The 27770-nt window shown below is 45.0% G+C and overlaps 1 protein-coding gene across 2 annotated transcripts; it reads right to left on the reverse strand.

Annotated features, from left to right (window-relative positions):
- Positions 1–1895: 1895 nt before the first annotated feature.
- On the reverse strand, positions 1896–27052 carry CAPN7 (calpain 7). 2 transcript variants are annotated; one of them, XM_077304482.1, is made up of 21 exons: positions 26815–27052; positions 24421–24529; positions 22533–22690; positions 20004–20071; positions 18756–18950; positions 16759–16845; positions 15072–15198; positions 14623–14708; positions 13236–13329; positions 12875–13021; positions 11723–11829; positions 10660–10780; positions 10019–10163; positions 9481–9580; positions 8877–9012; positions 7894–7969; positions 7131–7276; positions 5561–5623; positions 3452–3582; positions 2517–2609; positions 1896–2427 (listed from the first exon to the last, which is right to left on the reverse strand). In XM_077304482.1, the coding sequence occupies exons 1-21, from the start codon at positions 26914–26916 to the stop codon at positions 2283–2285; spliced, it is 2436 nt and encodes an 811-aa protein (XP_077160597.1). In that variant the 5' UTR covers positions 26917–27052; the 3' UTR covers positions 1896–2282. The 2 variants fall into 2 exon arrangements, with proteins under 2 accessions (XP_077160597.1, XP_077160598.1); XM_077304483.1 differs by lacking the exons at positions 24421–24529; positions 26815–27052 and having other exon boundaries at positions 22492–22688.
- Between the last annotated feature and the right edge of the window lie 718 nt (positions 27053–27770).

Here is a 27770-nt window from a genome sequence, read left to right on the forward strand (position 1 = left end):
TGCTAGAAGAAAGCCTCAGTAGCTGGGTATGCTTTGTTAACATCAAACATCCAAGGTTAACTTTGAAGGCATTGATATTTGAGAGGGATTTACTGGAGGTCTAGTGCTTTTGTAGTGAACCATGGCCATTACTTGGCTGTGCCCATCTGTAACCATTAGTGCCTGTAATATTTGGGAACAGACACTAAGGGTGGAGTACTGTCCAGACTTTGCTTCTGGATGAACGGCCCAATCTGGGCACGCTCCTATAGCGCTCACCCCCAGGAGCCGGCTGTGAGGCATGGTCACCACCAGATGCTCCCTGGCCGTGGAGGACAGTGCGCCTGCACTGCCCAGACCATGCCACTGCTCTGGGTGCCCCCCAGCCCGGCCGCCTGCCTTGCCCACACCACCAGCCCCATAAGCAGGTAGGCACTGGAGGCCAGAGGTCCTGTTCGGCCCTGCACAACTGTGCAGAGGCCCCCAGCCAGGCCTGCCACCGAACTCGCTGCTACCGACAACGCTACAACACAGTAGGGCACCACTGCGGCTGCTGTGCCCTCCCCTCCCACTAGCGCCTGTTGCATCCCTGGGTGCAACGGGCTTTCTTGCTAGTTATATATATATTCCTGATCATTGCTGTTAAGACACAGGCACAAAAAACCAGGAACATACAAAACACGCACACTAGAATGCCACGACCAATTAAGAAGTCCTCCTGAGTGTAAATGCAGCAAAATATATCTGTTAAACTACTTCTTGGACTCGCCCTTCCAGCGAACGCAGTCTGAGATCATAAGGAGGCTCAGACATATTCAAGCAGCTGTTGCCATCAGTCTTTGTACTGTTGACTTATTTGCTGTCAAGACTCCAGCTGTAACTTTCATCTGACTAATTACCCTGCAAAGCATATAAGCTGCAAATTGCTGGCAAGCCCCCGGCAGGCTCCAATTCCCCCTAGCCCAGATGGCCCGGCACAGCACAGCAATTACAAAGCACATGATTTAATATTTCCTTTCAAAGGCCCCCTATCACTTGAGATTATACTGAAAAGCAATCTTTTAATGTCAGGTTGTGCAGTAACATCACAGTAACAAAGCTTTACATGTACAAGCTTATGAGCAAGGAGAACAGTTTCTGATTGTTGCGTGTTTTCTGGGCTGCGTGGCCAAGTTCTGGTAGTGTTAGACCTTAATGTTTTGCCAGCAACTGCCAAACCACGGACACATAGCCCGGAAAACTCTCAACCATCAGTTGACTCCAGCCGTGAAAGCCTTCTACAATTCAACAACAGTTTCCTTAAACAGCGATATGCAAGTTTGTCTGAAACAAGCTAGTGAAACAGTCTGCAAACTGAGTGATACCCTCATCTAGAAGTCTGCCCCCCACCCCAACTTGCTTGAAACAGAGAAGAACACAACTGCAGTCTCTCGAAAGGGAGCTGGTGTACCACCTGTAAAGAAGAGTTGGTTTTTATAGCCCAGTTTTCACTACCAGGAGTCTCCAAGCAGCTTACAATTGCCTTCCCTTTCTCTCCCCACAACAGACAACCTGGGAGGTAAGCGGGGCTGAGAGAGCCCTGATGTTACTGCTCCACGAGAGCAGTACTATCAGGGCTGTGACGAGCCCAAGGTCACCCAAGCTGGCTGCATGTGGAAGAGGAGGAATCAAACCCGGCTCACCCCAGTAGAAGCTGCCGCTCTTAACCACTACACCAAATCATGCGATGTCCACTGGATTACATAGGCTGCCTTATTCCATCCTGAAGGAATGGCGAGTTGCTGCTGAAAAGCATTGGCAGCCACCCACCACCCACCTGGATGGGCTCACTCTGCTGCTGCAGGTCCCAGAGGTTGGTAGCCCGTATTGCGGAATAGGAAATGTTTCCATTCCCAGAGAAAGACAAATGACCAGAGCAATATTACCATGTATTTGAGAAGGCGGCCTTCACAAGGGGTCTGACAGAACGGGATAAAGGCGGAGATGCTTCGAAAACCAGACCTCAATAGTAAAAATATAAAGTGCTATACTCTCATAAATTAATTCCACCAACGAGAACAAGAGTAAGACAGGCATTCCAAATGTTCGCCCTGCCGGCTCTCAAGTTTGCCACTCTTCAGGGAGCCAGTCCTCATGCTTCCCCCTCTTACTTTGAGAGAATGGTTTGGACCACCTCTCGGAGGGAGAACTTTATCAAAAAAGCCGCTCACGCTCGGTGCTTTCTTCTCCGCCGGCTCTCCCGTGCAGAAACTGGCTGGCTGCTTCCGCTCTGCTGTGCCTGAGAAGGCCCCCTGCAGGCTGCCTCACTGCAACTGTGACGTCTTAAGCGTAGAACTGCTATTGAAGTCCAAGAAAAAGGGCCCTTCCTGTTGAGGGAGGAAGGTGCTTGGAATAATATTATAAATGCCAGCAGGTACTGCCTCAATTTCCAGGTAACAAAAGCCACACCTGGGGGAGGACAAAAGGTAAGCATTAATACAAGGTGGACAGTGATCCACGTCAGGCAAACACACAGGGTCAAACAGGATCATTCTTGCCTGTAGTCACCACTGGTCTTCTTCTGGAAGCCGGAAGGGCCTGGGTCTCCTACGGTGGAGATGGTCACGACTTCAAAGCCCACACTGTACTGCCTGCAAAGAAGATCAGATGGTTTCACCCACTTTTGGTCACAGCAAGCTCTAGAATCACAGAATCATAGAGTTGGAAGGGGCCATACAGGCGATCTAGTCCAACCCCCTGCTCAACGCAGGATCAGCCCAAAGCATCCTAAAGTATCCAAGAAAAGTGTGTATCCAACCTTTGCCTGAAGACTGCCAGTGAGGGGGAGCTCACCACGTCCTTAGGCAGCCTATTCCACTGCTGAACTACTCTGACTGTGAAATTTTTTTCCCTAATATCTTGCCTATATCGTTGTACTTGTAGTTTAAACCCATTACTGTGTGTCCTTTCCTCTGCAGCCAATGGGAACAGCATCCTGCCCTCCTCCAAATGACAACCTTTCAAAGTGTGTTACGGCTAGCATCCTTTTTCATCGTATGGAGGTCAGCAACAGAACATCTGTTTGGCATGCAGAATGCGCCCAAGTTCAATCCCCGCCACCTCCAGATCAGGTAGCAGGCCATGAGACCCTCGCCAGTCTGAGCAGACAATACTCACTTTGACGGACCAATTGTCCGAGGTGGTACAGGGCAGCTTCATGCAGAGTACATGATTCCATGCAAAAGCTATGGGAGTTAAAATTTTGCTACTCTTGAATATTGTCTTGTGTTTCTTCTGAAGAGCTTTTATTGTCAGGAATGAGGGCAATGGCTGGTTAAGCTCTTAGAAGGCATGGAGCGGCAGGGCTTTAGGTCCCCACTCTTTGCCACTCGGCACACACTGAGCAGGTCCTTTGTGTAACACCAGGAAGAGCCGAGCAAGTTACCCACTAAGCTGCCTTAATGGCTGAACAAGCTATAAAAACTCTGCAGACCTTGGTCCTCTTAGCTCAATCAGGAGCGGCCCAGTCTTGTCCAGCTGGAACTGGTATACAGGATTGTTCTTGAAGCTGTCTCTAAAATTCCCACATCCGCCAGCACTGCGGCCTTTCCACTGCCCGTTCACCTATAGAAGAGCAAGCCAGGAGGGTGTTTTTTTTTTTTTTTTGCTGAACGCACACAATGTTCTATTTTTCAAATTGCAGTTTGCTTTTTAACATACAACACACACCCTTGCCTCGCTAGCATAAATGTCAAAATCAAGTTTATCACCCAGCATGTTAAAATTCAGATCCAGTTCTTGATGCGTAGATCGTGTGTTCTCTTGCAAAAGGAGACTGAATGGAAATGCAAGGTGCATCTAGTGTAGGATCCACACAGTTAAGCAGAGTAGCTGTGTTAGTCTGTTGCAGCAAATAGAACAGATGTAGAGAGACATCTTTAAGATGGGGGGGAGCAATGCCGGTTTGAAGCAACAAAATGACATTTGAGTCCAGTGGCACCTTAAAGACCAACAAAGTTTAATTCTGGGTATCCTCAGATACCCAGAATTACACTTTGTTGTCCTTTCAAGTGCCACTGGACTCAAACGTCATTTACCGAAGTCTGAGCTTTCCTGAGACAGAGCTCACTTCTTCAGATACGATAGAACAGGAGTAGTCAAACTGCGGCCCTCCAGATGTCCATGGACTACAATTCCCAGGAGCCCCTGCCAGCGAATGGAGGGCTTCAGCTGTGACAGAAGATTGTATTGTAGCTAAAGAAATTCTCGCTGCTAAGGAATGCTCAGACAGGAATAAATGTTAGTCTTATAGGTGTCGATGGTCTTTTGTTTTGTCCAGATTAAGCTGCCAAGCTCTTTTAAGGAACACACATCTATAAAAATCTTCAAACTGCTTTAACTTAATCTAGATATCCGCACCCTATTGCTTTCAGTCCAGATGTTTAACAACAGCAAGAACAGTAAAATGGAGTACCACAATATAAACAGCAGAAAAGTCTTTTTTAAGGCACTAGCAAGTTCAGCCTTTCTGGATATACAATAAAATAGTTCCCTCAGAAATAAGTAGCATAAAATGTAACAATAGGTCAATAATGGGGAAAGGAAAGAGAAAGGATGAACTCTATAAGATGCTCAGACAAGGTAATCCTTATCCATTGTTTCTCCTCTTAATATTTGTGAAATAGTCTGGGGGGGTGGAACGGTCTGGGGTGTCAGAGCTGGAATAGAGCCAATCAGGGTGTGGCCAGCATACCCTTATTGGCCCTACACCTACAGCTCTTGCCCGCCCTCTCTGAACGCTAGCCACTTTGCTCTCAGACGCTGCAGGAGCCAGTGCTTGAGAGAGAGACACAGAGACACATAGAGCTCTGCCAAACTGTGAGAACCAGCCCTAATTACCTGTTATGGCTCCTGCTGGGAGGGAGGGAGGGAGGGAGAGACAGAGACAGCCACCCATAAGAGCCCTCATTCCCTGTTACAAACTCTCCTGATTACCTCCTATGGCTCCTACTGTGATGGACAGGGAGAGAGAGAGACACAAAGAGAGATCTGCGCCTGCCGGTGTCCCCTGGGTCCTAGCGCCCATTGTATTCCTGTTGCAATGGGCTTTCTTGGTTGAGGGTGTGAGAACAGTGTTCTACCCTCAGGGCACAAAATCCTGGTCTTTTAAGTTACCCACAATTTTTTTTTCGGGGGGGGGGAAGTATTCAGCAGAGGTTTTTTTTGGGAGGGGGGGAGGTACTGGTGGCCAATGCCATTTCAAAACAAAAGAATGAGCAAGGAATGTTTTCTTTAAGTGATGCCACTCGGAAGCTTGCACATTAAGCTGTGCTTTCAAACAGGCTTCACACATACACCTGGCAGATCGGAACACCACACCACATGGGCCTCACCTACCAGTGCAGGGCCTCCTCCTACATCCTCCCTCTTATGGGCATCAAAATAAGCAAGGATGGAGTATAGGTTATTTATTGTTAGTTTTAGTAGTTGCACCGTGTTTTTACTGTACTTGTGTGTTTTATTGGTTTTATCATAATGCTGTATGCCGCCCCAAGAGGCATTCAGCATAATAAATAAACATAAATATTTAGCTATTGCTTACCCGTTTGGATATGGTATATGGAGTCGGGATCTTTGAGAAGGTAAACTTGCACACCGAATACACCTGGAGAAATGATATTTAAAAGCTTAGCACAATGTATCATAAAACCAGTGAAAGGGTTAGTTGTTTGGGACTGGGATGCTGGCAAAATGGGGAAGTGCCAAAACAGAGATGAAACAATATAATTTCATTTGTTCTTTATTACAGAAAAACACTTCCCACGTCTATGCAAATTTCTGCAAACACACACACTGACTTCTGCGCACAAATATATACTTGCATAACTTATATAAGGAGAGGCCCTAAAAATATCTTTCTCAGATGCTGTAGAAAAAGACAGGAACAGAGGGCTTGTTTTCTACTTAAGAAAGGGAATATCTGCTGATAGCAAGCCCCCAGATAATTGCCCCCAAGTGTGGCCAACGAGCACCCTTTTTGCCCCACAGTGCTATCCCCTCTTGATCCATCAGCCAATGGTTCTTTTTTGGAAAAAATGCTTATGCCAAGGGAAGCAGCTGATCCCACCAAAAACAAACTCCTGGTACAGGCACAGAATGATCAGGTGGTGGAGTGGAATAAGCCATTGCCTTCCTCCTGGATGCCATCTGTAAGCAGGTGACCGAGACACACCCAAGGGGGTAATCAAATGGATTCTGGGATGTGGAAGGACACGTATAAAGTTCCAGTCGTTTCACTGAAGCTTCTGGCTTCTGCCAAAACGCATCACTTGAAGACCCGACCTGGATAGCCCAGGCAAGCCCAATCCTGCCAGATCTTGGAAGGTGAGCAGGGTTGGCCTTGGCTAATGCTTGGAAGGATGACCTCCAAGGAACACCAGGGTTGTGATGTGGACGCAGGCAATCGCAAACCACCCCCATGCATCTCTTGCCTAGCAGCGAGGTGAGCTTAAGATCTCCCGGTTACATCACACACATGCCATGCAATACATAAATACAATGCAATTCTTGAAGGTAGGCTGAAAGGCAATATGCATCACAAAGGCACTGTACACATGAAGCTGCCTTACGCTGAATCAACCATTGGCCCCTTAAAGTCAGCATTGTCTGCTCAGACTGGCAGCAGTTCTCCAGCCAGAGGTCTTTCATAGCACCTCCCGCATGATCCTTTCAACTGGAGACTGAACCTGGGCATTCTGCGGGCCAAGCAGATGCTCTGCCACTGAGTCACAACCCCTCTGTGTACAGAAGGGAATTTACATGCGTGGAAGGAACTTTCTGTCCATTTGGGAACATGGATATGACTGCCTTTGTGCTATAGCAAAAGAAGCCCCCCCCCCCCCCCCCCCGCCGCCCATGGGCCGAGACATGTTTTGTTAAAGCAGCTCTACTGGTAATATTGAACTAAGCTTCTCATGCCAACTCATGAACCTAAACAACTCCACAACGCAGTCTCTGTGAAAAAGCATGCTGATAACGGCTTGCCTGGCCATCTCCACCAAGCAAGAACGGCCCTCCAGAGTAAGCTCCCATCGCCCCCCATGCAGCCCAAAAGGATTTACTTGGGATCACCACCTACCCTTTTATTGCAAGGCCCCCTCATTGTCACTTACCCTCAGGGTGTAGTGAATGGTGTTCTGCTTCTCATACTGAGAAACCACCAAGGTAAACGTGTGGGTTCCGGGGGAGGTCAGCTTTATCTTCGTCAGATAATGGGGACTATTGATCCGAATTCCATCGATGAACGGCGGAGGATCGGCTGAAAGGGAAGAGATCGACATACCAGGGTTGGAAAAATTTGTACAGGCAGGTGAAAGTTTGTTACTAGGCTTTAATGGCACAGCAGCATGCAGAACCCCCCACCCTGACAAATGTCTATGAATCCATGTATCTAGGGGGTAGATCTTATAGCTGGGAGCAACTCTTATAGAAATCATGCCAGGGAGGGGGCCGGGGAGGGTAGTAGACCCCTTGAAACAATGTTGCCAGTATAAGGGGAAAGGGGACTTGGCAAAACTACTTCCCCCCTTTTTTCTGGTGGATAGCATAGTTAGGAGATAGCCAGCAGATAGCATAGTTAGGATTTATTGTTCAGTTTGATTGAACCGTTGAACCAATTTTATAATGCCTTTCAAAGCTGTGAGATTAAAAAATCCAGGCCAGCGAAACATTTAACAGAAAAGATTCAAATGGGTAGCCAAGTTGGTCTGAAGTAGCACAATAAAATCAGAGTCCAATAGCACCTTTAAGACCAACAAATATTTATTCAAGGTGTGAGCTTTCGAGTGCAAGGAAGTCTGAGGAAGAGCGCTTGTACTGAATATTTTGGAGACTCTCATTAACACAAGGAATGTGTTGGGATGCTGACATACGAACCAGGATAGTAGACTTTTTTCCCGTCTGTTTTGTACACCACCATGGTGATGAACTCCCGATTGTGTGCAAAGTCATCCTGTAGAATAGAGATCACAAAAGTAAGTGTATCCCAATAAACTGCATAAAACACATTTGCCTTTGTTGCAATTCCCCTTCTTAACGAGCACTGGGTTGGACTATTATGGCACACACATGAACAGCTTTATTTTTAAAGAATTATCCGTCTTCAGAGGCAAAGAACTTCACAGAGACTGTCTCGTTGTAGTCCTTGGAAAGTGCCATCAAGTCACAGCTGACTTCGAGCGACCCTGTAAGGCAGGGGTGGGCAAACTGTGGCCCTCCAGGTGTCCATGGACTACAATTCCCATGAGGCCCTGCCAGTGCTTGCTGGCAGGGGCTCATGGGAATTGTAGTTCATGGACATCTGGAGGGCCACAGTTTGCCCACCCCTGCTGCAGGGTTTTCAAGGCAAGAGACAAAGAGAGCTGGTTTGCCATTGTCTGCCGTTGCCTAGCAACCCTGTTCTTTGGAGGTCTCCCACCCAAGTACTAACTGGGATGATCCTACTTAGCCTCAAAGATCTAATCAGACTGGGCCAGCCTGGGCTATTCGGGCAGCTTGTAGTTCTTACAACACCTCTAATGTAGGGAAGTATTATTACCCCCTATTACAAGGTGGTGGTTGTGGTGGGAACACAAGTTGAAACAGATTGCCTAAAGCCACCTAGCAAGGTCTTGACAGGGGAGAGATTTGAACTGGCAGCCTCCCAGATCACAGCTCATCTTCTCTATGCCAGCTCAGAGACCTGGCTGAATGCTAAAGGAAATGTGTCAGGTACTTTGGGGGGGGCGGGGAGGAAACCCAGCACCCTGCTCTGTGCAGAACAGAAAGAGGCATTCTGCAAAGGATAATGAAAAACACAATGGCATTTCAGGGTCCATCCTGCAGATTAATTCAACGCTCCTCAGAGAAACAATGCCTACCTTATCAGTAATGTGTCTGCTCAGCAGAACCCACACCGCAGCACCACCTTGTGGGCACTGGACCTCCAGTTTATACTGTGGGTTGTTAGCCAGGCTGTAAGCATCTTTCGCAGGGCCTTGCTTGGCGTCCCAAGTGCTAGAGAGAGGGGACAATACACCTGTGTTTTACTCCTGCATGCAGTCATAAGGACACTGCAATAAAGTGAACCATTTTTCCATTGAAGACCCCTGTGTAATTCTGACAATAACTATGAAATATTTTGGGGGAGCAAAACACTATCCCTTGCATGAAAATAACAGCAATCAGGTGCAAAACCAGATGCCTACAACGTGCAAAGGTTCAAAAGGCAGGTATCAAGGTGCAGATTAGTTTATAGAATATTGACAGCGTATCAGCAAATATTTACCCTAAAGGCTCATGCTTTTTAGTCAAAGAACAAGGGTCTCAAAATTCAGGCAGTACATTTAGTGTGCAAGCAATGAGTGAAAGGAGATCTGTGGGATTGCTAAGTAAGCTTCCACATGAATAAGGATTAATTATGCAATATAAAGTTTCATATAACTTGAAAGCTCAAAACCTGATAACTTTTTCCTTTGGACACACCTGTGGATACACGTTGATTCTTTAAAGAGACTTGGATTCCAGCTCAAATAAATAACATCATAATACTGGCAGAGATCTTCCCAGGCAATCCAGAAAATCCCTACGAGAGGGAAAATATGGAGGTCAAAAGCCTGTTTAATTGTCATAACAAGCTGCCTAATATTTAATTTTTAAAAAGATCTTGGTTTAATTGTCATCTTATAGGAAGAATGAATCCATGTCAACAATAGCTGCAAAAAGTGGGGACAGCTTATGTCCTAAAGTTCAATACATCAACAAGCTCACCCATGACGAGGACTCTGGGTAAACATATGGTATGAAAAAAAATCCTGATAGGCACATGTTGAAACAAATTCAATGCGTTTAGATTGGGAAGAAAAGCACTGAGATATTAAGACTGCATGTCCCTGTTTGCATACCATTCATACATACATTTCCGGAGAACTACCAGAGTTCAATGAAAGGGACTTAGATAAGATGCGGGGAGGGGGGCGGCAGGGGGTTAGAATAATAGAATTATATCTATCTGCTCTTGTACCATTGTCTATTTTCTGGGCAGTTCTGGGATCAAAGTTTAAATATTTCTGGAGGTCAGGAGTCCAGCTTTTCAAATCATTCTCACTGTATCTTCCTTTCCAACGCAGGTGGCTCCAGGGATTTTTCAACTGGAGAAAACGCTGCCCCTAGAGAAGCAAGAACTATAGGTTACTTGGATTATTTTATCAGTGGATTCCTCTCCCTCCGCAAGGAATCACATTCTGGGTTGGATCCGGCCTGTTCTCCCATGAAGCACACCTACTGTACTGTCTTTTAGATATCCCACTCTGTTTATTGGACTGATTTATTCTATGTAATCTGCCTTGAGTCCCAGCGAGAAAGGTGGGTAATAAAGTAAGGAGACCAAAAATGAAATTTCCCTTCTCTGTTGCAAAGGGTGGGGGTTAAAGGGGGCTTCTCTTTCCCTTTTCATCAGCAGAAAAGATGACTAGCTCCAACCCACCATAAACATTTAGAACAGCTGGATAAATCTCATTTGACAAAAATATTTCAAAGCTGTGCAACCCCCCCACACACACACCCCAAGATTTTGAACACAATCACTAGGGCCATGTGATTTTTTTTCCCAAAAAGAGGACTTGAGATTTTCTAAAGGGAAAAAAGAAGTATTCCACAGAATACCTTGTATTCTCTAATGTCCAAAACTGCATAGGCATGGGTTGGCACTAAGCCCCATTTTTCTCCTTCTTCTTCTGTCATCACCCCTGTAGCTGTCGTGATAAGCACATCCCCTTTGTGAAACCTGGCCATAAAGACAAAAAAAAATTACTTCAGAGTTGATGGCACACTTAGTATACTCTGGGGCTGGAGTGCAGAGCGGATACATTTAATCAGTCAGCAACCAGTACAAAAAACAAAGTAGTAAAATACAATAAGACTGACTTAAAAATCCAAAATACTTCATATATTCAATAGATCCATCCTAACCCTTGTACATATTCAGCCAGGCACTATATTTAATTGCTAATCCTGCATATTTGCCAATAATATAGGATAAAGGTAAAGGTATCCCCTGTGCAAGCACCAGGTCATGTCTGACCCTTGGGGTGACGCCCTCTAGCGTTTTGATGGCAGACTCAATACGGGGTGGTTTGCCAGTGCCTTCCCCAGTCATGACCGTTTACCCCCCAGCAAGCTGGGTACTCATTTTACCGACCTCGGAAGGCTGAGTCATCCTTGAGCTGGCTGCTGGGATTGAACTCCCAGCCTCATGGACAGACAGCTTCAGACAGTTTTGCCGGCTGCACCCTGATTGGCCCTATTCCAACTCGAACAGCCAGGCACTCTCCACCCCAGGGCTGTTTCACAAATATTAAGAGGAACAATGGATAAGGATATTGATATCACAATAAAATATTTGAATTGAAAAAAAAGAATTTATTTAGAAGAGGTGTCATACAGTGGATTATTGATTCTATTCAAATCATGCTGCCTTTCCACCTCCTGTATTCTTAGCTTAGTATAATCTGGAGCTGAGTGGAAGAAAGACCAGGAATCTGGAACAACTTCCTTCAGGAACTGTAATGAGCACCACTAACTCTCCCAGACCTGTCCAAACAAAAGTAACATGGTCCAAAATCACTTTCATACCTCTCTTAAAAAGCAAAACGAAACAAAACTGATGTTAAAAAGCAGGTCTAATAAAAACAAGTTATTCCATGCCTTGAAGCAAACTGGAAGTTACCTCTGGTAAAGCATTCTGAATGAACTGTCTTTGTTAAAAGACTGATTGTCAGAGTGCATAGCAATCCTTTCAGGTATCCAACCAGTCAACGCATGAAGATCAATGTTCTGAAACGTAAATAGATTTCATCAGCACTCCCCCCCCCATTATATTCATAGCTGTATTAAAACACAAAACATTAAAAATACCAAGTTATGCAAGCAGAAATTTTAACAATAATGGCCACAGTTTTCACAGTTCCAGATTTCCCTTATATAGCAGGCATGAATGAGGAATTCCATTTTACATTTCCTGATTCTGAGCACATACAAAAAGCTGGAAGCTTAATTTAATAACAGGACATTCCAGCTATGCATCAGCTCATACAGCATTATCAATTATGTGATTCAAGCAGAGGTTTCAGGAGTTCCTGTACACATGGCTTCGATTAAAGTTGCACTGCAACACAGGTTTTGTGGTTTCCAGAGCACAAAAATAGTAGCTTAAGCAAGAATGAAGAATCTCTGGCATAAAAGGGTTAACACAAACAATACAGATGTTTTGGCACAAAGGCTGAAATACAGTAAGACTACTGCCAAACTTCATAAAGAGCAGCCCTGCAAACACCATTTAAAGAATCACAGTTTTAGAAACAGTCACCAGAACTTTCAGATTGGAATTCGGAATACTAAGGTATGAAATATTTCTCACACACATATATAATTCCTCCCCCCCACCCACATTTTGGCAACAAGTAAAATATTAGGGGTTGGCCTGAAACTCCCCTTTTCTGGAGCAAGAAGACACTTTCGCTGGCACAAGACGGGAGAATAATTTCTGCTGGTTTTCCCTTCCTACTTCTCCACATTGTTTGACTAAACATCCATCTTGACCAAAGGCTCAGAAACTAGAAAGCAGTGTTTCAAAGGGAAACCATTCCCGGTGTTGGGGCTCGATCAAGGTGTCCCATCTTTCAAGTACGCACTTCCAATGTTAGTTAACCCAACAAAGGTTTGAAAAAAGCACACCCTCTACTAGGCACACTAAGAAAACATCCTTATGAATGTTTTACTGGTCTCAAACAATCCATTTAAACTTCTTCAACAAGTTTACTCATCAAGGATTCCTGCTTGTTCGGATGTCGCTCTCAGCTAAGAATAAACTGGTACTCACAGAATTTGATCCAGGGAAATCATAACCTCCCATGACTTTCATGTAAGCTTTTTCTATCAGTGATACCCAGAGTTCATTTTTATTATTTGAGTAAGAGCAAAGAAGTTCTCCGCTGTGATCCACTGGTAATAAGTCGTCAATGATCACCTAGACAAAAACAGGGATGGGAGGTGGGGAGACAGAGCACACGTTGACACTAGAAACAAGGGGGAGGCAGCAGCTCTTATTTGGCATCAAGGCCTCTGGCAGGCTATGAAGGACGTTCTTGGGACCAAACTGACACGTCTCACATTCGCTATAATCTAAGCCAGACTCACACTAGAATGGAGCAACTCTTAGAACAAACATTAAAGTCCTTTACCTTCCGAGGAACGCCATTAATGTGCAGCTTGACCGTGTACTTTCCACAGGGATTATATTCTGGTTCTCCTTTTTTATTCTGAGGGTAAATGATGCTATTTTGAAGGGAAGCAAGGGAATAGGTCAGTATTGTCAACTGAAGAGCTCAGGGAATGCATGGTGCAGTGTGTGTTTCAGGTTAACAGGGCTGGTGGGGGGCTCAATGGAGGAGCAGCTGCCAAATTAAACGAGTCATGCACTAAGATCAGCACCCAGGTAACACCAATACTGAACTTAAAAACAAAATATTGAATTATCTAATTTTAAGGCCTCGTGCTTAAGGGTCCACAAAAGAAGGAAGAAAAGGGGCACAATATGAGAGAGAGAGAGAGAGAGAGAGAGAGAGAGAGAGAGAGAGAGAGAGAGAGAGAGAGAGAATATGCAACATAGTGGTTCAGAGCAGTGGCCTCTAATCTGGAGAACCAGGCTTGATTCCCCACACTTGTGTCTGTTGTGGGGAGAGGAAGGGAAAGATGTAAGCCACTTTGGGACTCCTTCAGGAAGTGAAAGGTGAGCTATAAAAACCCAGCTCTTCTTCTCCTTTTCTCCCCAGGCTTTCCAAGCCAGTACGCTTCACATCTCAGTTGAATTTAAGGACATTTACTCAACAGTGAAGAATTTAGCTCAACCACTGTCTCTGAACAAATGCAAGATTCATGAACTGAAATATCCAATTATGAAATCATGTAGATCAGGGGTAGTCAACCTGTGTTCCTCCAGATGTTCATGGACTACAATTCCCAGGAGCCCCTGCTGGCAGGGGCTCATGGGAATTGTAGTCCATGAACATCTGGAGGAACACAGGTTGACTACCCCTGACGTAGATTATTGCGGAAGAGGAAAAAAGGAGGGTCACCTGCCTGGGATCCATCTCCGGCGACTGTCTCAACTAGGGTTGGGCGCGTTGGTCACTTTGGCAGCCAAAGCGCCCAAACCCTAGTCTGAACTGCTGGGATGGAAGCCATAAATGTTCCAAAAGAAACGCAAGCTTGCAAGGAATGATAATGGCCAGAAGGAATAGGGACTCAAAGAAGGGTGGAAGCTAAGCATTGGGGGAGGGATATAATGAAAGCGTGCAGGGGTGTTGAGAGAGAAAAAAGCCATACAAGCCTACACAGAATCAGCTTTCTGTGATGGGCAAGCCAATAGACACAAAAGCATGGAAGGACAGAGGTCAATGGGCAGGTGGACCAATGAGAAGAGAGTGCTGGGGCTGAATTTCATGTTTTGATTAGTAACTACTGGCCAAAGTTCTGGCTGCAGGTTGCCTTTGCCTTTGCCTTTGTACATGATGGCCAACATGGTATTTATAAGACAGTTTGTACAGCCTCTGACCAAACAGAGCATACCTGGTGATCAGTTTTTTGTTGTATCGTCTTTCGTATGCAGCACTGATGGCGAGCGAGGCCACAAAGGAACAATCTGATACAATTGTCTGAGAACAAAAGAGAATTACAAGGATCGCTTCCTAATCAACTGGTGCAAAAAAAAAAAAATCCAGTAAGGAAAACATATTTTTTGTCTTCAAAATCCTATTAATTATAAATAAAGGAATAACTTAAGACAAAATGTTTGACTACAAGTTTTCCCTGCAGGAAATATATTTCCCCATGTGTTGCAGGGACCAATTTGGGTTCAGTTTTGTGTGAACAGGTTTAAACCTTCTGGCAGTTTCTCAAAAATTCAGAAAACATAGAAAGGAGTGTGTGTGTGTGTGGGGGGGGGACACAGCCAAGTTAATAAAAAATTTAAAGCCCCTCAACTGTTTCAGAGCTACCAGAAGTAAAGGACCCCATACCTGTTTGATGCTGAAACTTGAAACAGTATAGATCATTGTGGGATTATTTGATATTTCATCCGGCCGCACCCATCGAGAGAATATTGCCTTTTGCTTTGGGGATAAAGGCAGTTTTCCACATTTATCTCTGAAATTAAAGCACATTAAAAAAATTTAAAATCAAATGTTTGTGAAATACACACACAGGATTAAACCATTTTACTAAAGGGCAAATAAAGAGATAATCCCTCCAAGGTAAGACTTTCTGCACATCTATTTGGTTCCTGGGTCCAGTTACCATAATCCTCATGCAACACAACTTGATTTCTTCAGGTTTCTCCAGACTCCCAACTCCCCATGCCCAGTTTTCCAGGCTCCAGTTGTAGCTCTTCCTCCTTGCCTAGATTCAAGTTACAACCTATTTTTGTCCTATGGGAAATCAATACTCTCTCCTCATTACACTGTTCAATAACAGAAGACACACATATGAACTGTCTTGAATTCACATTTTGTTGCCAATAATTATTTAAATTAAAGATACTCTAAATCAGGGGTAGTCAATCTGTGCCAGCGTTTGCTGGCAGGGGCTCATGGGAATTGTAGTCCATGAACATCTGGAGGACCACAGGTTGACTACCCCTGCTCTAAATGTTCTTGGCTCTATATGTTCATAGGTTGCCCATGAATGCCTTTCAGGAGTCTGTCATGACACAACAACTGTATAGTGTCAAAAAAGAAACTCCGTGGTGCAGAGTGCGGTTGCTAAACCTGTGTGCCTGCTATATGCTCCACATTCAGAGAAAGATTTTCTCACATTGGTTTCTTCAATGGCTAAACTGCTGAAATAAGTAACTTTGAAAAATGTAAACATTCATACCCAATCTTTCTTCCTGCCTCAAAATGACCATGAGGCATCAGGGACATGCCTCATCTCAGACCCTACACCAGGTCTTACAGATAAACAACTGACTTCACACAATCCTGCACCAGGGTCACCCTAACTGGACATATGAAGAAAAGTCTCTTTGAAAGACCCAATTATCTCCTGCTATATAATGAAATGAATTGACCGGCCCATACAACTAACCAACAGTTTGTATTACTTCACCGCGATGACTGTGGATGTCAAAAGGTTGGCCAATCAGTTACTGAATGCAAATAGTATGAGTACAAGTATCTCAAGTGGTAGGCTGGAGAGTACAAACATAAACCACAATGCGCTAACATTCAAACACACTAACTTAGTACAGCCATGAAATAGTGTGAAACTATTTTTTTTTACTATAATTCATTTTGAAGACCAAGATACATTTCGCAGATGATGGCTAAAATCTGAGACTGTCTCAGCAAATGCTTGTTCAATTGCCTTTTCTTTGTAGCCTGGGAGGGCAGAGTGTGAAAACAACCAGGACTATGCCAGGATGTTGCATTCAGAGATCACACAAAACCATAGTTATAATGAACTTTACCTAATAAACCAGCTTCAAATTCTGGCTTAATGAACACAAGAGAACCTGGGTTTAGCAGAGTGATCTCCAATTCAGATTACTGTTATTTTAGTTAAACGACGGGTTAAAACAACGTCTGAACGAAGCCATTAACATGAAGGCTTATGGCCAGTGTCTCCACTTGGCAGAAATAATCTCTTGAAGAATTGTGAGAGATTCAAGTAGAATTTCAAACGTCGCACAACTAAGAGCTTACTTACGAGAAAGGGACTGGAAAAGCAAAGCGCTCTCTCAGGTCAACGCTCATGAAAGGAACATACTCAATGCCATTTATCTTTGATGTCTTCCTGTGTATCGAAATATCAAAACAAAACAAGATACTATATGTCAGAAATTACACTCTTCATAATCCCTTTGTTCCCCCCCCCTCATGTCACTCTCCCTGCCCAGTGTTTTGAGCCCTCCCCCTAGGGCATCCAAAGAGGAACACCAGCAGATACAGAAGACCACCTGGCCTACTGAATCAGCACATTTCCTCTTTCAGTACTGCACAAGAAGTTCTGTTTATATTGTTAATTATACCATATTTTAAAAATAACAGTATCTCTCAGGCTGCAAAGAAAAATCTGAAATATGACAGAATAGCTGACACAATACATTATTTGTTGTCTGACGGGGAATTCTTAGGTTTCATACAGATGACTTCTATCGGCAACAGAAGCATAAAAGAGATCTCCAGGTTCCACCTGAAAGTTAGATGTCCCTAATCTGGAAATATTCCTTGAGGTTTGGAAGTGGGGCCTCAAAAGTGAGTAATGCCTCTGCAACCACCTAACCAGCCACCTTGCACCCCCTGACCTATTTCAGGTCAAGAAAACATTGCAGAGAGGAGGTAAGGTTGACAGAGTGGTGTAGTTTCATGATCTGGAATTCCACACTACCCAAGTCTGCATAAACTTGACTAAGATCAAGACTGCTGTGCACAAAGAGATTTCCTCTTAGGGTTGCCAGCTTCCAAGCGGGGAACTAAACCCACACCAAACCATGAACTAGCGCCTGTTGTATTACAGAGTGCAACGGGCTTTTTCTACTAGTAAATAAATAAAAACAAACAAACTCAATCACTGAATGCAAAGCAGCTGTATAAATGTCATGGGCATCTAAGGCAACTCTCTCCTGTCTGCATATTTTTAAAATAAAAAAAAAAAACTGAATCAAAAAGTCTTAGCTTGAGGAGTCTGCAATAGCTTAAATGTGGACAGTCACATCTAGAAACATGGGACGTGTGCACAGAGCTGCCCCAAGTCACCAGGAGGGATCTGGAGCCTTCAAGCCCCTAAAACAGCTTTTCTTGGTTTTGTTCAACACCCATCCCTAAAAGTCCAGGTCCTTTTTTAAAATCTAGATAACTCAAGGCATGCATAATGCTATTAGACACCTGCACAACTGTTACATAAGGAGGAAAACATGGCTGAAGAACGCATGGCTGGTCATTGTCAGAAGAAGAGCAGCTGTTTTGTGCCCTGCTTTTTACTATCTGAAGGAGTCTCAGAGTGGCTTACAAACGCCTTTCCCTTCCTCTCTGTCAGAATTCCAGACTGGTATACAAGAAATCTTCTTTGAGAAAAGATCCTTTATTTCAGGCTGAAGCATCTAGCATCATATAGACAGAACTGAATGATACAGGCAAAGCATTGCAATATAAAACCCAATGACCCCTTCCCATGAGCAGCTGGTACCTTAGGTGTCAGGATAAGACATAACAGGAAACTTCTGGGAATTATGCCAGCGTGGAATGATTTGAGAAACTAGCTAGCTACGTGGCCTTGGAGCTGTGAGCAGCATCTATACTCTAGAAGTTGGCTGAAAGCAAGAAAATGGATAAATGATGCAAAGCAGGCTGAAGTGAACAAACCTCAAATCCATTTCATGGCAGAAGCTGCAGGATTCTGACACTCTCTCCATGACAGACACCCGGTAAGGTAGGTGGGTGCTGAGAGAGGTTTGAAAGAAATGTGACTGGTACAAGGCCAACCAGCTGGCTGCATGTGGAGGAGTGGAGAATCAAGCCAGCTTCACCAGATCAGAGGTCATTGCTAATAACCACAACATCATGCTGGCTCTCAGAGTGCATGAGCCTCCTTTAAGAGCCTTGTAATACATGCTGCTGCTCAATAAGTCGTGTGGTTAGTATAGCAAGCAATTCTTTAAGCTCTACATAAGCAATAAGACCTAGAAGTGCATCTCCCCTTCTCACCTGAGAACCTCAATCTCCTCGGAGGTGTATCGCTGCCCTTGGGGTTCGCTGGCGTGCACCGCCCGGACTGTCTGGGGCTTATCGTTCAAAGAAAAGTCAGGTCCCAAAGGGAAGAAAGTCCGCACGGGCTGGTTTGGTTTCACGGCAGCTGGCTTGTCTTTCTGGGGTGGGGTCGAAGCTCTCAGTTCCTCAGCTCTGAAATAAAGAGCTCACATTTTATGTTATAGGAAAAGGGACTGTATTAAAGCCTAATAAAATCAGGGTCCAGTAGCACCTTTAAGACCAACAAAGATTTATTCAAGGCGTGAGCTTTCAAGGGCAAGCACTCGAAAGCTCGTCTTGAATAAATCTTTGTTGGTCTTAAAGGTGCTACTGGATTCTGATTTTATGGTGCCACTTCACACCAACACGGCTACCCATTTGGCTCCCTGGCTGACCCTATTCCTTTCCTTTCCCCCCTCTTTTCTTTTTTCTTTCTTTTCAACTCTGTTGCTAGCCTGACAGACTTGGAGCCATTCTGTAAAAATGGTATGCTGAAAAACTGATTTCAGATGCTTTGTTAGTCTAATTATTGAATGGACCCACGGATGTTTTAATTGTAATTATACCATGGATGCTTTAATTGATGAACCACTCCACATTCTAATGACTACTTACTCACCTCCCTGTTAAAAATCAAAACACCTGTAACATCATCAAAGCAATGGGCCTCCAGAGAGCAAAGAATCCCACAGAATTGACTGGCTCTCAAAATTAATCTCATCTGACTTTATTTTTCTAAAAAGAAGTGAATCAGCCCTTGTAAATTTTCATGGCACCATCCAAACTAAAATATATGAGCCTGAATATGGCTACCATCTCTGGGGCAGGCTGAAGTCCAAATGTTTCAGACGCCACTAGCCAATTTTGGTGAGTTCCATTAACAAAAAAATCTGATTGGGGAAACATTATTGCAGTGAGTTTTCCAAAAGGCTGCAGTGTGTTCCCTTTGCACTTTGAAAACACCATAAACCCTAGTTAGCGTACTGAGAAGGCCCTGGTTGAGGCCAGTCTTATTTCATTCAGGCTGGGGATCCTAAGCAGATTTTGGTCAGATGAACGTAACACTCGGGGGGGGGGGGGGCGTAGTGGAAATGGTGGTCATGTGGATATGCTGGTCCCGGGCCATTGAGCTTTAAATGTTAATATTGAAACATTGAACCTGATCTGGTCTCCAATCTGGAGCCAATGCAATTCCAAGAACCTTACCTGTCCAGCGCTTGCCGGGCCAGCTGCTTCAGTTTTGTCTGGAGAACTGAATCCGAAGTCTCATTTGCCTTTAATATTAAATAACAAAAAGAGCAAAAGGCCTAACTGTCAATCTAACACTGTACATTTAAATGCCCCAAGGTCAGCCATTATTAAAATTTAGTACCTTCCAGCTATAACGTACACTCTCTCATTTGTGGCCAAGAATCTCCAGTAAATTCTTCTCTAAAGTCACTTAAATTTTTCATATAAGCACACTAGATAAAGTGAGCTTCCCCCAGCACATCTAATCATCAGAGCTTGGCATGATGCGCAACATAGCAAGAACTATGAAGTCAAATCCTCTTGACAGATATCTGTAGCCAAGCCATTTGATGCAATCCTAAAGAGTTCCACTCTTCTAAATCCACTGTCTTAAAAGGAATGCATGCACCAATCAACTCTCTTAATCTGGGTTCTCCCTATACCACTTGGAAGTTCCAGCAGATTACTGAGTGTATGGGGTTGGGGCAGTGTACTTGTACTTGCCAGAAGCAGCAGCAGGGGGGGGGGGGTAGGATACACAGTTTTGGGACCTCTATGGTTTCTGTGTGCCCCCACTCTCAGCACAAGCTGCCAAGCACCCCAGGGGGGTACGCCCCACGATCTGGCTCCATTAATAAGATCATAAGCTGCCTGCATGGGCTGCTGGGAGCCATCAGAATGAGCAAGAAGCTGACCAAAGAGAACAGTCAACTGGAACTGTGGCCCTTGTCCCTGGAGCTCTTGCAAGACTAGGCCTGCCTCTGGAGCAGCCATTTAAAAGTAGTTTTCAATAGGACCAAGTAGGGACATACCCAGAGACTCTTCCACAGGTAGTGAAGAGGCCTGGCAAGGAACAGAGAGGAGCAACAAGAAGCCCCTCCCTGCTCCAAGGGCACTGGGACGTGGAAGGCTCAGAAGCCCCACTTGGATGAGTTCTGACACTATTGAGAAGCCAGACTACAAGCATTGCCCCTTCGATTTCAGCTTTCTTTCAAGGGCTCCACACATACACCTCTCTAGCTGTTGGATCAGGAAGAGTAAATGTACACGTGGCTTCTCTTTACACACCCAAAGTCTCTACCTACCCAGGGATCTGTGCGTATAAATCTGCTTCAACCCTTATATAGTCCTGACTTGTGCTACAGAGGATTATGATGATATCTTTTCTTAATAAATAAATAGGTGAAGCTCCCCTCCACTCCAATATCATCATCATCATCATCATCATCTCATAACAACGGTGTCCCCATCTATATACAGCATATTTAGAAGCCAATGAACAGAGCAGAATAGGAGGTTAACTTCAATGCTAAAGCAGAAATAGGTTTTGGCTCATTGAAGGAAACACCGCTCCCCCAAAGTCCCAAGCAAAGGGAATAAAAAGCTGTATTGCACTTGGTGGAGTTACATCATGATGGCGAGCTCTTCCACTGATTAGTTTTGGTGACTGGCCTTTGTAGAAAAAAAAGTAGCACCTGTAGGGGTTTCTACATGACTGCAGCCAATTTTTCTCTTTGCCACAGCAGAAACTCCTGGAAAATTGGCATGTAAAACAATACTACTGCTAGTGGTACTGCCCTAACATTTGCTGCTGTAATGCTTTCAGGTGAGTTGTTACGAGTGCACATATGGTTGTACATCTGCACAACTTTGAATGCTTTTAACAGTTTACCGGCTTTTCGCCATGGGTGCAAAATGAAGCGACAACAAGTTGGTCCAAACAAACATGTTTTTCTGTGGGGAAACTCCAACAGCCAGTCTCCATCATCTTTCTGCATTACGGGATGCCAGAGAGTTTGCAGTCAAGGCAAAGAGCAGAATTACATCTGTCCTAGGGCACAGGGGAGAGAGAGAAAGCCTTCAAGTCCTGCTGGGACGCTGTAACCCCTACTGTCCCTGTCTTGCCGATATTAAGTAACATGCTGCATGCACAAGACTGCTTGTTCAGTGGTCAGGACCAGCAACTGCAGAAGATGAGAAGAAGGTCTGAATTAATTCCTGCAATAAGCCCTGATGGGGTAGGTGCCAGAGGATGGGGAAATGCATTCTCATGTTACAAAATGCTCTGGCTCCACTCCAACTTAAACGGGACAGGTAGGCAGTTCCCGTGGTACATGCCTTACCCTGCAATCTTCCACACACAAAAAAAGGGAGCCAATTTTAAGAAATCCCCAAGAAATACAGGTACTACTTTTTAAGCCAGCATCAAAGAGTGTGCATCCACATCATGTTTTCCTACCAGAAACAAATGTTATCTGACCTGGCAATACGCTAAGCCAATAAAGATTTGAAACAGTTACCTCTCTCTTACTAAAGAGGAGCGACTGCCTCTATGTTCCTTTCTTGTTATACCCAGCCAAGCGTGGCTTGTTCAAGTTTATGCATTGACTACAAAAACCCAAAAACATGATGTGTACACACACCCTGCATGTCAATCATCTGCATAGATGGAAGAATTCCTTACCATAACGTAATTCCACCAAGTTAAGTGGTAGCTTAACATACTGTTTTCAAACAGAGTTCCACTGCTTCTGTGTACAGCTCTACCGCTTCATCCCTGTTGCCCTTTTCATCTTCATCAAACGCCTGGGTGACCAGGAAATGCGCACGCTCCAAGTCCAACTGCTGCTTTGACTTCAAAGGGTCAGTTTTCTGTGATGGAACTAGAAGGGGGATAAAATTAGTTGGCCTTTCTGAAAGACTGACCAGTTGTTGTTTTTTATTGCAGGAATTGACAAATAAAGTTGCATTACTGCTAGTGGCTACCAAAATACTCGAACAAAAGCAACTGCAGCCTGGGGGTTGAAATGAACCGCTGTACATTCTGAATTATGATAAGATCCTCATTCCAGAAGGGCAACCATGATAGTCTATTGCAGCAGAACAAAACAGGAGGCCAGTGGCATTCTAAAGACCCACAAAATTTATGACAACAAAAACTTTCAGATGAATTAAGAACATTAGAGTAGCCCTGTTGGATCCTACTAGTAGTCTATCTAGTCCAGCATCCTGTCTCACACAGTGGTTAACAACAAGCCATAGAAGAAGCGTTGGTTCTTCTATGCCGCTTTTCTCTACCCGAAGGAGTCTCAAAGAGGCTTACATTCGCCTTCCCTTTCCTCTCCCCACAACAGACACCCTGTGAGGGAGGCGAGGCTGAGAGAGCTCAGATATTAGTGCTCCATCAGAACAGCTTTCTCAGTGCTGTGGCAAACTCAAGATCACCCAGCTGGCTGTATGGGGGGGGGGGTGCAATCAAACCTAGCAGGGCAGATTAGACGTCCACACTCCTAACCACTACACCAAGCTGGCTCCTAGAAGCTTTCCCTGACAAGGCCTCCTGGGGTCAAAACTCAGCACTTCACTGCCTCGGAATGTGGCAGTCCCTTTGGGCCACCATATTTAACAACCATATATACCTAAAGTCACCAGCGACAGGAGCAGGGGAATGTTTCAAAGAGAAGTTGTTTAAGTGGTAAGGAGAGGCCCACACTGACCCGCTGAAGAATTGCAGAGTCCGATTAGTGTAGAATCAGATCTAACTGAGAAAGATACAGTGAAACATGATAAGCAGAACTCATTAACAACAGTAAAGGATGAGTCATGCTGAGCTACTAACACCAGTGAGTGAAAAACCGCAAATCGTTGCGTAAGCCTAGAGGAGAAAGAGTGTCCAATTTCTTGAGGAAACTGCATTCAGCACTTTCATGTGGGATTCCCCCTCTGAAGGTTTAGAGATGTGTGTGCATTATATGCAATAGAACAATATGTACTAAAGGATTAAAATATTCCCCACTGTTTTCTGAATACTGTTGATTCCCATGCCACCTCTGAATTCCTTTATTCTTTTGCATGGCAACATCATGCTAACAACAGCAGAGCACTGATGACCCCTTGGCAGCACATATTCCATTGGGAGATGTCACTGGGTCCTGCCCAAGGGTATATGGGGTCAAAGTTGACACTCTGACATGCTGCAAAGCTTGGCTCCTGGCCCCGTGTCCCTGTTGGATGGACTACAGCTACTTGTGAGAACCTGCTTTAGGTTGTGGGGGCTGTTTGGAAGTGAGGAAGGTCTGCTATTCACAGCCTGTGGATAAAAAAAGAATATCCTTACCCAGGATTGGGTGTGAATCACTGGGCATATGTTAGACGAGACTAAGCGGCATTATTATTTTCTTGTTACTATCTCACCATTAGGCTTGTCTTGCGGCTGCTTATTTTTGGGTACCACTTGCAACCAGATTTCATCCCAGGCGACTGAAATGTGGGTTTGTTCATTGTGGGAACTTGGATTTCTCTGGTGAAGAATGGGTGCTTTGGAGTGCGTGGAAAAAAGATCCAGAGCAAAGTTGGAAGACTCCCAAATTAAAACAGGCTGCCTTGTACTCACCTGCTGAGTACAGGGCTTGAACTCTGTCCAAATATTCACTTATCTTCCCAGGAATATTTTCCAAAGTGGATCCTGCCATTGAAGCATAAATTAAAGCCTGTGCAGCTTCCTGAGGAGAGAAAACATCAACAGGTTTTTAAAAACTGTCACTTGATGGGAAACTAACTTGATACACACATGCAAAACAAAATTAATTTGATATACATGCAAAACAAAGCACCTTGAAAACATCCAAATCACATGACTACCTCTTTCTCCGCACTACTGTCTACTTGGACCAATATATTACTATCTTGGAAAGACCCTGGTTGAAGATTTCTTTTTTTGGGGGGGGGGGACCTCAGTGACTGAGCACTGCACACAGAAGGTTTCAGAAGCATTATCATCTCAAGTGAAAGGTGCCAAGGCTGGATTCAGAGAGAACCATTAGGACTCAAATCGACATTGGGTAACTTCAATGAATACGCAATGCTTTTTGGCCCTAGTCAATGGGACTACTCATACACAGCTATGCAGAGCAGCCAAGCCTCAGAAGCAAATCTTTCCTGGCTTTTATATTGCTCAGAAAGTATGCCGTTTGAGAAGGAAAAAAAACCCTAAGCATAAGAAAAGTGAAGGAAGAGCATTATGCGATGAGAAGGCATTGCACACAGAGTAATCCAAAAGGTTCAGAATCACGACCACACCCTCGGTATCAGTCAGCTGCAGGTTTAACCACATTCTGGAAGACTCATAGCAAGTTGCAATGTAAAAATAACCAAAGCAAGTAACGTTTTTGAACCTATGGTTATGGGGATACACTGACTCCAGAATTTATAGGAGTTCCTGATCTGACTAGTCTCCAGGTCGAGTTCAAGCAAATACCGGTTATTAAACAAAGACGTATGAATGCACAGAAATAACTAAGGTATTCACTTCTCCATGATAAATTTGTATTGCAACACATCATGTTCCAGATCACATTATTTACTGGACAAGGCCACATTCCACTTATTCCTCTCCCTTTCTTATGTTAAAAGGCTTGTTGAAACCAGCCTCTAGCTCATATTGCAGACTAGAAACTTTGGTAGCCTTATTTGCAAAGCTAACTCCTGTTTGCTTGACTCTGGTCGACCAACAACATCCAACACAGGCAGAGTTTATTCTTCTCCTTGAGGGTACCCAGAATTGACGAACTTCCAAGGAAAGGGGCTTCCTTAACTGACAAGCAGCCACTGACAATGAACGTCAAGGATCTGAAGAAAAACAGGCCCCACACACTAGTAAAGTTTTTTTTATAATGAGTCTGCTCTTAATAGAAGTTTTGAATCAGAAAGATGTGACTTGCTTATGCAGGGATTATGTAATTTAGAGCATTGTCAAAACCAACACCTTGTAGTTTTGGCCACAGGTCTAAATAGTAGGCAGGGTAGCCTTCAGCTAACAATTCCATTCACTTCCACATATGCACACACTGCATATGCACACGGAGCAGGGAGATCAGAATCCTGGCCCAAAGTCTCACCCCACTTTACAGGTTCTGTGCAAAATGTCCAGGATTCATGTTACTCCTTCACACACAGTGTAGTCTTGCACAAAAGTTCTTAAACTTGGGTAGAACACATTTTCTCACAACCAGAAGAGACTGCAGGGATCTGCATCAACTAAGGCTTCTAGTGTAGCCTGGTGCCAAGAGGAAAACAGAACGTGTGTCCACAGCACATCCTTCTGTAGGAAACTGCCCGCCACTCCAACACAAGAATTTGCCAAGTCACTGCGCTAAAAACGAAGGTGAAGCTGGAAGTGAAAACAGAGTAACGGAGCAGCCCTTCCTCAAAACAGCAGCCTCTTAGGATTCCCCCCCCCCACTCACCCCCTAAAGAGAAAAGTAGGAAAGTACCCCGGGTGCTCTTTGTGCTCTCTGAAGAATCGGAGGGAAATCTGACATTTGGAATATCAAGTCTGCTTTACAAACCACATCCTTTCCCGGAGAAGTCGTGACATTTAGGAAGGCAGCTAAGGAAACACACTCTGCATATGCTCAGAAGTACCCTCCCTTTAAAACCCCAAGAACGAGGCCTGATTTTGAAAGCTAGAACATACTCAACACAAACGGAAGCCAGATAAGGCCCAGATGCTGGAGTCCTGGCTCCCTCCCCATCTCCCCTCGGACTGAAGCCGGTCTCCTCTTTCTCTCCCCTCCAAGTAGCAACACGAACGGATCGCCCCAGCTCCCCAGGGGAAAGGCTCCGGGGCAGGAGCCCTCCGAGGCGGGCAGGCCGCCCCGCAAAGGCGGAGGCAAAAGCGCAACCGGGCTCCTGCAGCTCCTGGTGCTCCCCGGGACCCCCAGCCTGCCCATTAGGGGGGACGGCTCCGCCGCCGGGCCGGGCGAGCCAAGGCTCGTGGGGCGCAGACCTTGTAATAGAAGACCGCCTCCGGGTAGCGGCCTGCCTGGTCCCGCCGGACGGCCAGCTGGGCGAATTTCACCGCGTCCTGCTCCAGTGCGGCGGCGTCCATGGCTGCAGACCAGCCCCGCGCCTCCTTCCCGCCGGCACTTCCTCCTTCCGGCCCCGCCGGGAGGGACTTCCCGGGTGACGTCACGACCTCAGAAGCAGCTACAGAGACCTGCGAGCGACCCTCGAGGAACCGCCCCGGTGCTGGCTTTGGTACGCATGCGCAATTGCCACTCTCTCTCTCGCGGAGCTCATTCTGGGGCGTGCGCCTGCGCGCTTGTGTGTAATTGACCATGCTACAGTGTAATTGACAGTCCGGCGGGGGCTGGTTTAGGGGAGGCGAGTGGGGTGCCAGCCTCCAGGTGGGACCTGGGGATCCTCTGGAACTGCAGCTCGTCTCCCGACGACGTAGATCTCCAATTCTTTTGGAGAAAATGAGTACTTAGGGAGAGGGGACGATGATTCTGTGGTGTTTCAACAAAAATAGAGTCCAGTAGCACCTTTAAGACGTGAGCTTCCGAGTGCATGCCTTCTTACTTGAAAGCTCACACCTTGAATAAATCTTTGTTGGTCTTAAAGGTGCTACTGGACTCTGATTTTGTTGGGCATTTTACTATGTTTTACAGGGTTTTTTTTAATTGACTTCTTCTGTGATATAAACTTTCTTGAAGTATAACTGCAGAACAAGGGACAGCAAAGTGGACCACTGATTCCCTTCTGTGTCATACCAAAAACAGTATTTTGCCAAGTAGTCTTCAAGAATACTGTCAAGTTTCTTACAATATTTTAATAGTTTCAACTGGACTCTTGTTGCAATGGAGGGTAGTCCAACTTCTAAGCTTGAGTGTTCAGTAGGGCTCCTTTAGGAAGACCCAGGCTTTTCTTTAAGAATTTGCTCTGGATGATTTTAAACTGGTC

The sequence above is a fragment of the Paroedura picta genome, chromosome 11, assembly GCF_049243985.1.
Source record: "Paroedura picta isolate Pp20150507F chromosome 11, Ppicta_v3.0, whole genome shotgun sequence".
Taxonomy (NCBI): domain Eukaryota; kingdom Metazoa; phylum Chordata; class Lepidosauria; order Squamata; family Gekkonidae; genus Paroedura; species Paroedura picta.